At 44.0% G+C, this 18,664-nt stretch overlaps 1 protein-coding gene across 1 annotated transcript in view; it reads left to right on the top strand.

The window, feature by feature from the left end:
* ARHGAP31 (Rho GTPase activating protein 31) overlaps nt 1-17,841 on the top strand; it is a 305,615-nt gene extending 287,774 nt beyond the window's left edge. The window contains exon 12 of the mRNA XM_089654741.1: nt 11,275-17,841. Within this exon, the coding sequence (XP_089510867.1) occupies nt 11,275-13,479 (2,205 nt within the window). The 3' untranslated portion in view covers nt 13,480-17,841. The remainder of the gene's footprint in view (nt 1-11,274) is intronic.
* Nucleotides 17,842-18,664: the final 823 nt, after the last annotated feature.

Genomic DNA, 18,664 nt, shown 5'->3' with positions numbered 1-18,664 from the left:
GGACCCAATTAACCTACCAGCATGTCTTTTGGAGTGTGGGAGGAAACTGGAGTACCCAGAGGAAACCCATGCAGGCACAGGGAGAACACGCAAACTCCAGGCAGGTGGTGCCGTGGTTGGGATTCGAACCAACAACCTGAGCACTGCCAGGCGGAAGTGCTAACCATTTAGCCACTGTGCTGCCCTACATTATCTATTATTGAAGAGTTAAAGTGTTACTAAACCCACAACAGTGAAATCAGTCTGTATATGCAGTAAAGCATGCTTGTTATACTCACTGTGGTTAATCCTCTGCATTGTGTAAAAAGGCTGTTTGATTCTTTCTTCTCTGTTCCTCCCCTTTTTCAAGTGACCACCACTTATCTCCAGGCTGAACCGTAGGCATGCACATGCTCAGTTTAGTGTGTATTGTTAGAAAGTTTTGGGTTTTTTTTGCTTGGGAGAGTGCATGTGATCAGCACAGGGCCAGTCAGCGCTGTCCAGATAGAGGATAGGGTATTTGTATCCTCCTAGAGCAGAAAGAAAACTCCTCCTACAAGCTTTAGCTAGTGCTGGGCTGGACACTGATAGAAGTCACAAGACTGCTATATACTGCTGATGAGAAAAGGTGTTTAGCAGTTTATATTTACTAAATTAATTGCATTTCCATGTTCTGTGTACTGTGGGAGACCATATATAGTGAATTCAGGGTCCGGGGAGACCAGATATAGTGAATGCAGGGTCTGGGGAGAGCGGATATAGTGAATGCAGGGTCCGGGGAGAGCAGATATAGTGAATGCAGGGTCCGGGGAGAGCAGATATAGTGAATGCAGGGTCCGGGGAGAGCAGAAACAGTGAATGCAGGGTACGGGGAGACCAGATATAGTGAATGCAGGGTACGGGGAGACCAGATACAGTGAATGCAGGGTCCAGGGAGACCAGATATAGTGAATGCAGGGTCCGGGGAGAGCAGATACAGTGAATGCAGGGTACGGGGAGACCGGATATAGTGAATGCAGGGTCTGTGGAGACCAGATATAGTGAATGCAGGGTCTGGGGAGACCGGATATAGTGAATGCAGGGTCCTGGGAGACCAGATATAGTGAATGCGGGGTCCGGGAGACCGGATATAGTGAATGCAGGGTCCTGGGTTTAGTAACACTTTAAGCTGCCTGTGGATGGTGCCAAGTCAGCAGGTGACCATACTGTCCAGGCAGACTGAATCTGTCATATGAAACAGAACAGTTGAGGTGCTGGTGAAAGGCACAGGTAGACCGCCTAGCCCTGCTCCAAACAAATGGAAAGTTGACTGCTTGCATTCTGCCCCATATGTATTCATCTTTCTGTATTTTATTGAACTGGATTAGAATATTATTGCTCTGTAGTATGCTGACATCTAATGGCGGTTTTGAGATACTACAACTTTTTTACTTATGGAAATTGGTTTCTCCCTCTGTGCTCCCCTCTCGTTTAGTGCTTGCTAGTTTAGTCCTAACTAGACAATCCCTGTTTCTTTCATGTTTCCTCAGTCAGTGTTAGTACTTCACAGGGCTTTGGATAATCATTGTCTTTTTATACTTCAAAAGACTGGAAAAACATCCTCTATACTGCAATTATTAAAGAGTTAGGCTGCCTGTGGATGGTGCCAAGTCAGCAGGTGACCATACTGTCCAGAGAGACTGAGTCTAAAGAGGTTTGTCAAAGCATAAGTGGAATATGAAATAGAGTAGTTTAGATGCTGGTGAAAGACAAAGGTGGACTGTCTAGCCCTGCCCCAAAATGCTTGGAAAGCAGACTGCTTGCATTCTGACCCACTTTTCTATATTTTTCTGTATTTTATTGATCTGCATCAGTTTATTATTGTTATGTAGTATGTTGACATCTAATGGCAGTTATGAGCTACTACAACTTGTTTACTTATGTCATTTGGTATCTCCTTCTGTACTCCCCTTAAGTTTAGCATACCTCCCAACTTTATGAGATGGTAACGAGGGACACCTATTAGCAAAAGTATGTAGGTTTAGGACACACACCCTGCCACATCCCCCTTAAAGGAGAATTCTACAAAAAAATTGTTGATTAAACCCACAAGTAGTTTTTTTTACCACTATTATACTTTTATATTGGGCAGCACAGTGCCTAAATGGTTAGCACTTCCGCCTCGCAGTACTCGGGTCATTGGTTCGAATCCCAACCATGGCACCACCTGCCTGGAGTTTGCATGTTCTCCCTGTGCCTGCGTGGGTTTCCTCCGGGTACTCCAGTTTCCTCCCACACTCCAAAGACATGCTGGTAGGTTAATTGGATCCTGTCTAAATTGGCCCATGAATGTAAGTTAGGGACCTTAGATTGTACGCCCCTTGAGGGTTAGGGACTGATGTGAATGTGCAATATATATGTAAAGTGCTACATAAACTGACGGTTCTATACAAGTACCTGAAATAAATAAATAAATATTGGTTTGGAAATGTAGAAATTGGATGAAAGGCTTAGCACTTTTTGATAGATAAAGAGTGTAAGTAGTTATATACGAGTATATAGATCAGACCAAAATGAGGGACCAATAAGGAAAGAGGGACTTTGTTCCAAATGGACGGTCCCTCGAAATCACAGAGAGTTGGGAGCTATGGGTTTAGTGCTAGTTAGTTCAGTCCTAGGTAGACAATCCCATTTCTTTCATGTTCCCTCAGTCATTGTTCATTGGGAAGCAGATTGCATACCGATCTAAACTGTATTAACACTTAGAGCACTGTCTAGCCTCTACAAGCCTCAGCACCTGTCAGCCTGTCATAGAGTTTTATAGGCTGCCAGCAGCGGGGCTGGATGGTGCACCAATGTCTTCTGCTCGCACTTTAACGCTGGTGTCCCCAAAGGTAACCCGTAACTAGGAAAGAACACCCTGAAAGTACATCTGTTCACCTGTCTGCACTGCATTAAGTCTAGGAGGTATATTATTTTTTTTATTTTTTTATTACAGGTGCTTATATAGCGCCGTCAATTGGACATTCACATCAGTTCCTAACCCTCAAAAAGTGTACAATCTAAGATCCCTAACCCTCAAAAAGTGTACAATCTAAGATCCCTAACCCTCAAAAAGTGTACAATCTAAGATCCCTAACCCTCAAAAAGTGTACAATCTAAGATCCCTAACACTCAAAAAGTGTACAATCTAAGGTCCCCAACTCACATTCATACATACACATACTAGAGCCAAATTTAGACAAGAGCCAAGTAACCTACCAGCATGTCTTTGGAGTGTGGGAGGAAACCGGAGTACCCGGAGGAAACCCACACAGGCACAGGGAGAACATGCAAACTCCAGGCAGGTGGTGCCGTAGACATGTACCAACCAGGGGCGGACTGACCATTTGGAAACTCGGGCACTGCCTGAGAGCCCGGGGTCAGTAGGGGGCTCCATGAGATGCCCCTGGTACCTTTTTCATAGGCTTTTTTGAGTTTGGGCAAGGACACAGGGGCCCCATGATCCCCTATTGCCCGGGGGCCCCATGAGTTGTCAGTCCGCCCCTGATCCTAGTACTGCCAGGCTGCTAACCATTTAGCTACTGTGCTGCCCTATAGGAAGAGGCTAATGCAGGCCATACATGGTTCGAATTCCGAATGATTTTTTGTCTGAAAATCGAAAACGTCGTTCGCTCGGTAATCCGATGGCGCCATCAATGATTTAGAAAATCGGATGACCAAGTCATAAAGTTCACCCCATATAACAGGCAAAACTTCTGTTCCTTCCAGGTCACGGCTCATGTGCATATTCTTTTCGGGAAAACGATCGTACAAATTGACCATCATTGAGTCTAAAATCAGTCGTTTTTCACGAATTTTCCAACATGCCCGACCACGGAAAAGGGGAGGAACCACGAAAATTGGCCGGTGCCATTGACCCACTAACAGAGCGAAAATCGGCCGATTATTCTTAGGTCTGATTTTCGGACTAAAAATCGGTCAAATTTTGACCCATATATGGCCGGCATAACTCCCTTGTTTCAGCCGCCTCTAGCACTGTCCTCTTCTTCCATCTGGTGCCTGGTCTGTTGGTGGCCGAACTGGAGCGATGCGTCCAATAATTATTTGATGGACCTATTGCAAATCTGTATCCAGCGCCTCATTTTTACATGTGCAAATGTGTTGGCAGTGGGGGGGCTGGAAAAAAAAAGTGGTCCTTCCATCTGCCATGGTAGGTCAACTTTAAGATGGCAGGATTTCACATGGTCCTTTTTCGTTCTTTCACACTAGCTACTTATTAACCTCCCTGGCGGTATTCCCGAGTGTAGCTCGGGGTAAAGTTTCAGTACCAAAAGCGGTAACCCCGAGCGACACTCGGGAATACACTGCAGCGTTGCTCCGGGATCCCTTCTTCACTTACCTTGTCCTGCGCTCCTGCGATGTCCCTCCTGCAGTGTCCCCGGCAATGTCCTCCGGCGGATGCATCTGGGTTCCGTCCCCTGCGACGTCGGGACGTACGGGGGACGGAACTGGCGGGAAATTTGAAAATGACAAAAAGTGACATTCACTAAATACACTAAAATCACATAGTATAACATTCCTGTATCAAACCATTTCACATACATTTTGTCCCGAGTGCTTTGTCCGGCGCCCTGCCTGCATTTTTACTGTTCTTTCTGCCTGGAAACTGAGAAACGTCCATGGCGTCCAAAAAGCCTCCCTTTATGTCAAAAGCAGTTTTTGACCGGCTAGAGAACAGCGATAGTAAATCAGAACCACTTGCAGAATTGAGTGATAATGATTCGTGGGGGAAATTCCTCATCAGACACTGAAAACGATTCTGCGACTTTGCTCATCGATGTGTGAACTTGGCGCTATATTTCAAATTTCAGTGTTTTTGGTTTGATTATATTATTGAATTACATTTATTATTATTATATTATTATTTTTTATGATTGTTTATTAAATTATAATTTATGATTTCGTGTTTCAAATTTTATCATCCCCGGGATGTTTACTAGACTCTTGTTCAGACAGATTTCAGTGAGTTATTCCTAAAAATTACAGCCTACAATAAAAAAAATACATATTTCCATGCAAAAAAATGTACCGCTTTGAGTACAGAAATATGGACATAATCAGACCGCTAGGGAGGTTAAATATCACCACTGCCTTTTCTAACCTTTGTAACTCGGTATTTAAGTTTAATATTTTTGGACTTATTGTGAGATAAACGATGTTAATAAAGGTCAGCTGTATTGTTAAAGTGTCGGCGCTGACATTATTTACCGTGGTGTTGAGTTTGCGAGATGTTCGGCGAGGAGAATAATGAGCGTAAATGTCAGGCGTTTCGTTGGGGAGTCTTGTCTGACGGTATTTATGGCTTTATTCTGTACATTGGTGAGGTTGGGTCTATTATCTGCTTACAAGAGGAAATTAAAAAAAAACCGTTCTAAGTGAATTTTTTTTGTCCACTACTGACTTGCAATCGTAGTTCATCAAGTGTACGTCATCCAACTGAACATTGTTCCCATATATTGTATGCTCGGCTTATCTGATTGTACATGTTTAACCCCTCGCCTACCGGGCACTTTTACCCCCTTCCTGCCCCGGCCAATTTTCAGCTTTCAGTACTGTCGCATTTTGAATTTCAATTGCGCGGTCATGCAACACTGCACCCAAACAAAATTTTTATAATTTATTTTTTAGACAGGTAGAACTTTCTTTTAGTGGGATTTAATCACCTCGGGGTTTTTATTTTTTGCTAAACAAACAAAAAAAAGACTGAAAATTTTGAAAAAAAAATTTCTGTTATAAAATGTTGTAAATAAGTAATTTTTCTCCTTCACTGATGTGCGCTAATGAGGCTGCAGTGATGGGCACTGATAGGCTACACTGATGGGCACTGATAGGGGGCACTGATGAGGAGGCACTGTTAGGTGGCACTGGTGGGCATTGACAGGCATCACTGATGGGCACTGATAGGTGGCACTGATGGGCACTGATAGACGGCACTGATAGGCACTGATAGACGGCACTGATTGGAACACTTAGGCGGCAATGACGGGCACTGATAGGCGGCACTGACAGGCACTGATAGGCGGCACTGATGAGGAGGCACTGTTAGGTGGCACTGGTGGGCATTGAAAGGCATCACTGATGGGCACTGATAGGTGGCACTGATGGGCACTGATAGATGGCACTGACTGGCACTGATAGACGGCACTGATTAGAACACTTAGGCGGCACTCACAGGCACTGATAGGCGGCACTGATTTGAATTCTTAGGCGGCACTGAGGGGCACTGATAGGCGGCACTGATAGGCATCACTGACTGACACTGATAGGCGGCACTGACTGGCACTGACGGGCACTGATAGGCATCACTGACTGACACTGATAGGCGGCACTGATTGGAACACTTAGGCGGCACTGAGGGGCACTGATAGGCAGCACTGACAGGCACTGATAGGCGGCACTAATAGGCATCACTGACTGACACTGATAGGCGGTACTGACGGGCACTGATAGGCGGCACTGATAGGCATCACTGACTGACACTGATAGGCGGCACTGATAGGCATCACTGACACTGATAGGCGGCACTGACTGGCACTGATATGTGGCATTGATGGGCACTGATGGACACTGGCAGGTGGTATTGATGAGCACTGACAGCTGGCATTGATGGATACTGGCAGGTGGCACTGATGGGGCTACACTGATCATCAGAGCACTGATCATCAGTGCCCTGATGATCAGTGTAGATTTCCCCTCTGAGGAATGCCGCTTACCAGCTCTCCTCTGTCAGTGTAAGGAGAGGACTGCCAATAACCGGCATTTCCTTGTTTACATGTGATCAGTTATGATTGGACACAGCTGTTCACATGACTGAGCCATGTCATTGGCTGTTTACTGTGATTGGTGGTCCGCTGTGACCCTGGCACCATTGATCGTCACACGTCCCCAGGGCCGCACATGCTCAGTTAGAGTGGGAGGACGTCATATGACATCCTTCCAGAATGAAAGAGCCACCACCCTCCTGTCATTTCCTTACATGACGGGCGGGAGGCGGTTAAAGGATTTATACGGGTGTTCTTTCAAATGCCACTTTATGCATTGACATACCTCCTTAGACCCAGTCTGTGCAAACAGTATGTTCACTTGCTGACCTGGCTCCATCCACAAGCAGCTTAACTCTTCAGTAAAACACAGAAGTTGAATCCAATTCATTTTTGCTAAATATAATTGCAGGGCAGAGAATATTTTTTCCAGTCGTTTGAGATGAAAGAAAGCAATGACTTTCCTAAGCCCCATCTCTGTGAATAACTACCACTAACTAAGGAAACATATTAGAAATTGGGAGGGTCTAGTTGGGACTGAACTAACTATCACTAAAAAGGAGGGGGACAGAGGGAAAAACTAACATCACTTATTAAACAAGTTGTAGTGGCCCAAAACCTCCACAAGATGTAAGCATACTACTGAAAAAATGTAAAAGCTGGGCAGAACCATAGTCATCACCCAAATTTACCTCTAGTCTTCCCTCTTCCCCCTCTACATTATGCCATAATATTTTTTTTCCTTATTCCTGTAGTGAGAAACAGCTTTTAATACTCCCTGTGACATCATCGCCAGACCAGTAAAACTCTTGTAGTGGCAGCTGCTAGGAGCTCAGTTGCTTTTAATGTAGACACACCCCCAGGACTACATCTCCCAAGAGGTTTTTGCTCCACAAAGAGTGTGTAGATAGGCTCTTGGGAGTCAAGGCAGCAGTTTTCTTGCAGGAGCAGCTGTTGGGAGCTCAGTTCCAATAATTGTAAATACAACCCCAGAACTACATCTCCCAAGAGCACTTTTCCTACACGCTGTTTGTAGATATTTTAGGTTTCAAGGCAGCAAGATTCTTGGAAGAGTGGCTACTGGGAGCTTAGTTCTTGTTGATAAAGGTACATTCCATGAACTACATTCCCCATCCCCTGTGTTTAGACAGGCTTTCTGGAGTCAGGGCAGCAAGATTTTTGCAAGGGCAGCCGTTCGGAGCTCAGTTCTTATTGATGTAGGCATACTCCCAGAACTATATCTCCCAAGAGTCCTTTCCCTACACAGTGTGTAGGCAGGCTTTTGGGAGTCAAGGCAGCAAGAATTTTTCAGGAGCAACTGCTGGGAGCTCGCTCTCTGTTTATGTAGGAATGCCACCAGAACTACATCTCCCAAGAGTCCTTTCCCTACACAGTGTGTAGGCAAGCTTTTGGGAGTAAAGGCAGCAAGGATCTTGAATGAGCAGCTGCTGTGAGTTAGGTTCCTATTGATGTAGGCATGCCACCAGAACTACATCTCCCAAGAGCCCTTTCCCTACACACCATGTGTAGGCAGGCTTTTGGCAGCCAAAGCAGCGGGAATCTTGCAGGAGTTACTGCTGGGAGCTCAGTTTCTATTGATGTTGGCATGCCACCAGAACTTCATCTCCCAAGAGCCCTTTCCCTACATACAATGCATAGACAGGCTCGTGGAAGTCAGCAGGATTCTTGCTAGGGCAGCTGCTTGGAGCTCAATTCCTATTGATGTAGGCACATCCCCAGAACTACATCTCCCAAGAGCACTTTCCCTACAAACCATGTGTAGACAGGCTTTTGGGAGTCAATGAATCAGCATTTATTGCATGCATGTGGAGAGGTACAGGGAGGGATGGGGGAACAGAAGGAGTTCTGTAGTCCAGCAGACAGGGCTGGCAGCCCACACAGGATTTAAGGACACCCAAGATCTCTAATAGATCAATTGTTATTTTTCTGTACTTGCAGCATCATTTTAAAGTGAAAACACTTTGGGATTAAATGCTTTTTAGGAAAGTCATTGTCTTCCTACAATTCAAAAGACTGGAAATACATCCTCTGCTCTGCAATTATCTATAGTAAAATGACTTTGCATTGTTCTTCATCAGTTGCTTAGAAAGCATTCAAGCCAAAGGATCAGCAGAAGAACCAGACATTTCAGTGGGAAGCCATAAATGGCAGCCTACATAGTCTTCATATAATAGGCTTCCTTTTGGATTTTAAGATCTCATTCACACGGCTGAAGGGCCTCTACACTGTGCAGAAGGGAATGATCATGTACCCAGGAGAAGAAGGTGTTCTGTAGAACCATGACCAGCAGCCTATTAAAAATCATTGACAGGCTGGCAGATACGGATGTTGAACGTTATAAAGGAAACAGCAGAGAGCGCCAAATAAGGGCAGTATACAGGGGCGGACTGACCATTTGGAAACTCGGGCACTGCCTGAGGGCCCGGGTCAGTAGGGGGCCCCATGAGATGCCCCTGGTACCTTTTTCATAGGCTTTTTTGAGTTTGGGCAAGGACACAGGGGCCCAAGCGCGGAATGACCAATTGGAAACTCAGGCACTGCACGAGGGCCCGGGGTCAGTAGGGGGCCCCATGAGATGCCCCGGTACCTTTTTCATAGGCTTTTTTGAGTTTGGGCAAGGACACAGGGGCCCCATGATCCCCTATTGCCCATGGGCCCCATGAGTTGTCAGTCCGCCCCTGCAGGGGCCCCATGATCCCCTATTGCCCGGGTGCCCCATGAGTTGTCAGTCCGCCCTGGCAGTATATTGAAAAAGACTTAATTAAAATACCAAATGGCAATTCGCAAGGTGCATAAGGATATGAGCATGTCATCCACCTAGTGTGGTTAGCGGCAGGGGTGGACTGACCATTTGGGAACTCGGGCACTGCCCGAAGGCCCGGGGTCAGTATGGGGCCCCATGAGATGCTCCTGGTATCTTTTTCATAGGCTTTTTTGAGTTTGGGCAAGGACACAGGGGTCTCATGATTTCCTATTGCCCGGGGGCCCCATGAGTTGTCAGTCCGCCCCTGGTTAGCGGTCGAGCCTCAGTGTGTCTCCAGAAGCCAGGAAGCAGATGCCGCTCTCAGGAGCTGTGTAGGACACCAGAAACAAAATTGGAAATCCCAGAGCCACCCTGGAGCACATGGACTGCGCAAGACTTGAAGTGTCATCCAGGGGCGGACTGACAACTCATGGGGCCCCCGGGCAATAGGGGATCATGGGGCCCCTGAGTTTCCAAATGGTCAGTCCGCCCCTGGTGTCATCACACTTGGGAGGGCCGTAACATGGGGAGCGCGGTTATAAGTTTCAGAGTGTAGCTGCTCCTTTTTCAAGCCTTTTAAATCTTTTCCTATAAATTGCACTTAGTTGGCGCCCTCTGCTGTTTTCTTTATATATTGCGGTCTCATTGAGGATCTGCCACGGTTATTTTTGGACCTATGGACTTTTTAGTAGAATCCTACACCCTCACAGCATATTTACATGTATGATTATGCTGTAGCTCAGCTGTATTCCTACCCGCGCCACTCTCAGTAATTCCAAATGTTGGAAGACTATGCCTCAAGACAACTATTTAAAGCGGAGCTCCACCCAAAAGGGGAAGTTCCGCTTTAAGGACTGCTCCCCCGCTCCCCATTAAGGATTGGCACCTTTGGGGAGCGGGTACCCGAATTTTACAGGTACCCGCTCCCACGTCTGGTCCGATCGCCTAGTCTATCGGAAGCGGAAGGTGTCCTTCCTCCCTGTAGTCTTGTGGGACACGTCACAGGTCCCAGAAGACTACAGGACCATTCACGAAGCGCAGCGCTACTCAAGCATGCGCAGTGGGTACCCGGCTGTGAAGCCGCAAGCTATCACAGCCGGGTGCCCACATTGAAGATGCCGGCCTCCTGGAATTCAGGATGGCCAGTGAAACGAGCTGCGGGGGGACGACACACCACGGGACCGAGAGACAGGTAAGTGGCTGTTTTTTAAAAGTCAGCAGCTACAGTTTTTGTAGCTGCTGACTTTTTTTTTTTTTATAGGTCAAGTGGAACTCCGCTTTAAGGAAAAAATATACAATTCCCCTTGAATACATTTTTATTTCTGTATGTGACACCATTGGAAACATTTGCCATCGGTTCCTGTGATGACTGTCCAAAAATGGGGGCTCAAAGGGACAGGAAGGAGCAGATAGCAATATAAGCATTGGCAGGTGGTTTAGCCCTGCCTCATGTTGGGAAAAGCAAGTTTTTGGTTTTGTTGGTGTCACTGTTAGGGGAGATCCCATCACCTCCTGTACTGATGGGAGTTGAGGGGAGGCCTCCCCAATAGGAACACAAACAGTCATAAATAATGAAAAAGGCTCCAACCCTTCCCTGCTCTACCCAAAATGGAACTGAAATTTTTGGCTGAAACTGCAATTTAATATCAATTTATTTTGAGCTGTTATCTTTTTATTGTTATTTTCCCCCCTAATTTTGTACTTATATTTTTGCCTTTTTCTTCATAGGAGGATGATACATCTATTACTCTCCTGGAACCTCTTTGGTCAGATATACAGCAAGAGCTGAAGATTATTGAGTCAGAAGAAGATCTTTCTACTTCTACAGGAACTACAGTAGATTCTAATAGAGCTCCATCGCCATCTTCTCAAAGCAGTGAAGCTGTCAAAGAAGACAGCTCTTGTGATGGAGCACCTGAACTGACTATAGGACAAGATATTCTTCATTCACTAGATGAAGGCAATTGTAACATGGCAGAGGAAAGCAGGAACCATAAAGAAAATGTAATTCCTCCAAATAAAGAACTGGAAAATGACAGCACCCTACCTCAAGAAACCCATGAATGTACACAGCAAGATCAAGGACTTGTTGATGGGCATGATTCAAGGTCCACCACTGAAGTTCCAACTGAGGAGATAGCCCTTCACAAGCCGTTGGCTGCTGATAAAGAGAGAGGGATGCTTGTTGCAAAAGAAGGTGATATCATAAGTGAAAGTGAAGAGGTGCAAGTGATTTCTGATAATATGGATGTAAGCAAAGAAGACGACACGGATGATAAATCAGAAGAAAGAAAATCGAGTGAGTCTTTAGACAATGATGATGAACTTGGAGGGGAGAGTGCACAGACATTTGAGCTTGAAGAACTATGGGAAGACCACCAATGGGTAACAAGTCCTTTGCACTCTCCAAAATTAAAGACTGTTGTAGAGAATGAGGCAACAGCCATACCACCAAAGAGGAGAGGAACTACAGGGGAACTTTATAAAAGGCCAGAGTTTACACGCAGCTTATCCTTGGATAGTAAAGATACTCGAACGAGTCAGTGGACATTGAAAATGGCTGGCATTAAAGCGGATGGAGGCTGTTACATTAGATCCAGGAATGATCAACTAACAAACCAAAACCCTAAAACTGAACCACAGCATAAACAAATTATATCCAAATATCCTGAAATGTCGGTGGGTGGAAATCAAGTTGATTTGCTGCTTAAAACCGAAGACCACGATAGAAGGCCATGTATAGAACCTATGACTGACCTTTCAAGGATGAAGGACAATGGGTTTTTGAATACTACAGTAGTAACTCCAAAAGTGCCGTTAAGTTCCTTAGATATTTTGCCTAATATGAATGTTCAGGAGATAAAGCCTTCAACCCATATTTGTAATAGTCATCAACTAAATGACTGTGGTATTGTCAATGAAGGATCATCAGAGGAATCTCAAAGTCAACCTTCATCCTTGAAATCAGATTCATCCTCTTCATCTGGCGCAATTTTTACATTTGAAAACACATCCACCCAGAATTCTGATGGTACAAAGCATCAGCAGATTCACCAATCAACCACAACTGCCACAATATCATTGTATGATCGATCCAAAAGTTTGAATGAGAAGCCGTTTTCTCAACAAAATAATGATTTGGATTACTCCTCAGCAAATCATGCGCCAACCGGACGTCGTAACTCTGCTCCGGTGAGCGTCTCAGCAGTTAGAGCTTCGTTTATGATAAAAATGTGCCAAGCCAAAGCTGTTCCAGTAGTACCACCAAAGGCCCAGTACACTCAAATTCCTCAGCCATTACAAGTGTTAAATGCAGATTCAGAAGTTCTTCCTCTTGAGAAAAAAGAGAGTGAACCTGATTCAACGGTAAAGCAGGCTTCACCCCAAGTTACAGGGCATAATGACATTCCAAAGACACCCAAGATTGAGGTTAAAGCTGTGGAGGAAAAGGAGAATAGTGATCCAGTTTCTACAGATGCTACTCATCATTCCACTTTGAATTCCTCTTCAGACAACAACCATAGTGTTTCTCAAGATGTTCCAGTTCTTCGCCGCAAGCGAATTTCAGATGGAGAAGCTTCTGGCGACTCACCTTTTTCATCCAAAATGGAACGCCCTTCTGGAATTTCAAAGTCTTTTAGGTCCCGACCAGGAAGACCTCAAAGTCTCATATTATTTAGCCCACCTTTTCCCATTATGGACCATCCTTCAGTTGATTCCAGAATTCTGCTAACGCCAATTAAAAGCCCAACTCAGACCACTTCACAGGAGTCTGTAGGAGAAAACCAGAGAACTCCAGATGGGGTCATTCTCAGGAATAAAATGACAATACCCAAAAATGGACAAAGACTGGAGACCTCAACCAGTTGCTTCTACCAACCACAGCGGAGGTCTGTCATCTTGGACAGTCGGAGTGGTAGACAAATTGAGTAGCAGATGTAAAACAGGGTAAAAAAATGTTTTATGCAAAACAGAGAATGTTGTTGGTCTTTGGATCTTTCACTGCTACAGCTAACACATTTTCCTGATTTTATGCAGTGAATTTCTGGGTCAATTGATATCCTTCAGTGATGACAAAACCAAATGTAAATAAGCAAAGGATCAATTTAGAGAACCAAGAATCCAATGTATAAACCATTGAGCTAGTGAAGGAGATTTGTTTGTTTTGGTTGTCTTCTTTGTCTCCATATTGACGGACAGTATGCGTTATTATTTGGAATATTAACAATATTGTATAGCTGCAGTGCAGTTTATCCAGTCTGAGTGATCCAAAGATGTCAACGTTTGCGTAAATAATCAAAAAGTAGCATGGAAAAGCATTTTACAACAACCCCGTGAGGACATTTGGTAAGACACATGGAATTAAAGATCTTAACTTGACAGCACTTTGCAAAATATCGACTATGCAAAACTTACCTAACAAAACCAAACATTGTTCCCCATGCTAAGTGAAGGTAACATGTTTTGGCATTTTCCAGTATCCTAGTAAAAATCTAGTGGCTGATCTGGAGTATGAGCTAGATCAGATGGCTTTCAAAACGAGTAGGCCCACTTTATATTTTTAATTATTTCCAAAAATGTTTTGTATGTTATTAAAAGATCTTGTGGAGGGGAATTGTATTATATTATTATTTTAATTGTTTTTTTCTCAACCATAAGATCCACCTCAAATTCTGTTTAAAAATGTCCCTTCAGCAAAAGAAATTTTAAACTTGCCAGTACAATGCTGAAGTATGCCAGTTTTTGAGGGTAATTGGCATTGTAATATGTTAAGTAATGGGGGGGTTCACATTTTTTTGTTGAATTTAATTTATTATTTTTAAAAACATTTTCACAAATTTTACAGAAGGTAGCCATAGATGGAGCAAATGATCACCCACAATGTACACATTTTTTAACATTGCTCTTGGAGGTTAGCAGTTGAGCATTGTGGAACTTGTTAGAGCATTTCAAGGGCTTGTTATTTTTTTGTAGAGATTTTCATGATGGAAAATCTGTGATGATTAAAGCATCATACCCTTTCCCTCAAAGATCTCCCTGCCAGAGTCCAATTCAGTCCTCAAGCCATGACAAGGACAATAAAGAACATTTTCCTCCTTCTGCTACATTCTCTGTCATGTAAAACACTAGTGAAGAACTCTTTTATTGGCTGTAATAATTGGATCAGAAGATTTGAGGAGTACATCAAAATGTTGAAGGTCAATGTGAGATTTTTTTCTAAACACATAGTGACCTTGACCTCCAACCCATTTCAGGGGCCACTGTTTGCCCCTTTCATTGGAGCTTAAGAAAACAGCTGGTAAGGGCTGGTAAAAGGTCTGTAAATGAAATCCTCAAGACAGGATAAAACTTGGAAAAAACAGTGACTTCATAGACTTATATTAGAACCAGTATTGGGTGGTTGGAGTAGCAACTTGCTCAACAGCTACTGAGTCCATCCAAGTTTTATTTTAGACAGCTTTGCTACCAAAGAATCTGGGACTTTTTAGGAACAATAACAATGCAACCAAGTATGAATAAAATACAAGATTATCGGAAGATGGATCTTATATTTTATTCATACTTGGTTGCATTGTTATGGTGCCTAAAAAATCCCAATTTGGTAAAAAAGTTGTCTAAAATATATGGGGATGATGACACAGATCAAATTTATGTGTCACTCAGGGGCGGACTGACCATTTGGAAACTCGGGCACTGCTCGAGGGCCCGGGGTCAGTAGGGGGCCCCATGAGATGCCCCTGGTACCTTTTTCATAGGCTTTTTTGAGTGTGGTTTGAGTGTTGGCATGGACACAGGGGTCCCATGATCCCCTATTGCCCGGGAGCCCCATGAGTTGTCAGTCCGCTCCTGGCCCTAAGACAAGCTATTCTGGGCCCTTAGCATTGCTGGTCATTAGGGACACAGTATGGTTCCCAGCCAAGGGCGGACTGACCATTTGGAAACTCGGGTACCGTCCGAGGGCCCGGGATCAATAGGGGGCCCCATGAGATGCCCCTGGTATCTTTTTCATAGGCTTTTTTGAGTTTGGGCAAGGACACAGGGGCCCTATGATCCCCTATTGCCTGGGGGCCCCATGAGTTGTCAGTCCGCCCCTGGTGTCACTGTTGAATTTTAGATGGTTCCACCTTTAATCCTGTGCTTGGAAAAAAACTCCTTTTGGGTTTCCATGGAAGTTCCTCAGTGAACGCGTTGGGTAGGTGCGGTGTGGTGTGGTGGGCAGTAAGATTTACCAAAAGTTGAGTATTGCAGAAATAGCAGAACAGTACAAACAGGCCCGGCGGAGAGGCTCACCCAACTGTTCAGTGTAGAGGCAGCTGTATGTAGACTCAGAGCTGCTGACACCATCTGCTACGAGGAGCAGAGTGCGGCCTGGCCGGTCCAACCCAATAGGAAAGCTTCTTCAAAAGGTAGACGTAGTCCCTACTCTTTCCATACTCCACTAGAACCTTTCCCTAATGCTAGTGCTGAGCATTTAAGACTGGTGACCTGTCCCTAGCCACTCACATAAAGCATGCCAAAACCCAGGGGCAGAGGCTTAAATAGACTCTGCTTGACCCAAGATGGCCCCCAAGGTCACATGGGTCAAGAGCATCAAACTGGATCACTGCCCTAAGTGACCAAGGAAGTAATAGAGAAACCCAGTTTCTCTCAACTTCCTCCCCCAACTGCATTGCTGCTACAGTCGAGCACCACCTGCACTGGAGAATATAGACTTCATGGGGTTTATTTACTAAAGCTGGAGAGTCCAAAATCAGACTCCCTTCTGCATAGAAACCAATCAGCTTCTAACCTCAGCTTGTTCAATGAAGCTTTGGCAAGGAAACCTGGAAGCTGATTGGTTTCTATGCAGAAGGGAGTCTGATTTTGGACTCTCCAGCTTTAGTAAATAAACCCCCATCTGTCTACACATGGAGGCAACCCACCTATCATCCAGATGCCCCAATTGGGCATTATTAGTATAGTTTTGGTAACACTGATCTCATGTACCAAGTAATATCTACCTTAGGTTCTGGCCCCATCAATTTACTACCTTTTAGTGGCTGCGGCAGGTGGGAAGAATTGGAAACATGCAAAGATCTTGACTAATCCTCATAACCTATAAGGAGACCATGAGTAATTCATCCTGATGGCAACTGACCAAAAGCTGAAATGTACATTGTATTTCAACGTATGCTTTAATAAAAAGATTCAGGTAGCAATAAGTTATCATCCAAGTAAAGGTAAACTCTAGAAAACATCTATACACATACAAGATCTATTTTACATGGCAAACTATTTGCAATTTAATTTATCCAGTTTTGAGATTAAGGCAGCTCTGTCACACTGCATGGCAAGTTGGTGACCTACCTTTCCTACCAAGCAATGCATCCTGACCACAGACCCACTTCCAGGGTGCTGTTTGGAAGGTCAAGGAGCAGCAGCACACACATGAATCCATCATTCTGCTCTCTCCTCCTGTCAGCAAACTTTCAGCATTCTACTGACAGCACTGGCAGGTGCAATAGAGCTTGAATGGCTTCTTTTGAGTCCTCTCTTTCTCTCTTGTTGTGCAGGGGATATAAGAAAGGTAATTTAAAGACAGAATTAGCATCTTCATCCCATTTGTATTCACAGTACATTAAAAGATTTTAAATAAACTGGATTAAATTGTTTTCTTAAATATTTGGAGTTCAGCTTTAATTATTTTAAACTAATTTATCTTGGTGTATCAGAAGCGGAAAGCCATTGCTAATATTCCAGTAGCAAGCTCAGCTGACAGTGGGGTATGGCTGTATTATATGTACACAGGTAAAAAGGAGTATACTATGTTACTGTAACTATATTTGTTGTATCTAAGCAGTGTTCCAGAATCGTACTTGTACAATAATATAAATATGAAGAATATAAGTAAATATATATAAAAGAATGGAGGGTTGTGAAGAAGACCTTTAAAAACTGGACCAGAAATCATGCAAAAATGAGGTGCTAATTTAATTTGTATTTCATACATCCATTACTTTCTAATAAAACTGGAATATATAAATGAGCTATTGAAGGGTTCCTCAGAGGCAGGGAACATGGAAGCCAATGCTGAGGTCAGCAGGCCTTTCTGTTTGTCCAGCCTCTGAAGAAGCACGCGGGGTTCTTTTCCCATTGAAATGGGGCTCTGTACATTGAAGGTGATTAGAACTGACTGTTTAGCTACTCGATTATTTGTTTGCAATGTCCTATTGTTGCAGTCCAGTTTATTACTACAGTTTGGTCTGGAAAATAAACACATTTTTATAAAAAATAAAAAAGAAAAGAAAAATAAAACATTGTTCTGGGTGTTTTTTTCTTGGTTTTTGTTCCGGTGGGAAATGGGTCATAAGTCAATCAGGACACTCATCGAACTTGGATCGCTGTAAGGTGAAGGGTGTATTTTTGTCCTCTGATAGTTCTATCTAGAAGTATAAACACACCTTCCTGAAAGATTTCGCATGTCAACTTTAAAACCCATCTTTATTTTTTATTTGGCACACTCCAGTCAAAATTGAAAGTTAGAGGGTCTTGAATTATGTCAAAAGTAGTATACGCACCTCTCTGGTGACTCGTGCCTCCCCTCCACTTCAATGTTGGGGCCTCCCTCAGTCCCTCCGGCATTTGGCAAATCTGGGTGTATCGGATACTTATGTTCCTGGAGCCAAACATGTACGGCCACCATTAGAAATCATGGGGTTACATACAGCCTCCCCAATACTGCTCAGTAGGACCAGTACCCCCAGCCCCCCAAATGGAAAGAACCAATGTAACTACAGTGCTCAGCATAAATGAGTAAAACCCAACAGATTTGTCAGAATACCTTTCATTTCCTTTCTTTTCAGAATCAACATTTTCTATGGGACGCTATACTACAATATACTCACAGAAATGCGGGCCATTGATTGCAAACAAGATTTGTTAATTTGCACACACAAAAAAGTATTTTCCTAACAAATTACCATATTTTTCGCTCCATAAGACGCACCTAGGTTTTAGAGGAAAAAAACAAGAAAAAAAATATTCTGAACCAGTGGACTGCAGACACAGTACAGGAGATGACAAGAGACTACGGACACAGTACAGGACATGACAAGAGACTACGGACACAGTACAGGAG

This window comes from Staurois parvus, unplaced genomic scaffold (genome assembly GCF_062004578.1).
Source record: "Staurois parvus isolate SC_StPar_1 unplaced genomic scaffold, SC_StPar_1.0 ptg000795l, whole genome shotgun sequence".
Classification (NCBI taxonomy): domain Eukaryota; kingdom Metazoa; phylum Chordata; class Amphibia; order Anura; family Ranidae; genus Staurois; species Staurois parvus.
The sequence above is the reverse complement of the archived record's forward strand: the minus strand, read 5'-3'. Positions and strand labels throughout refer to the sequence as shown.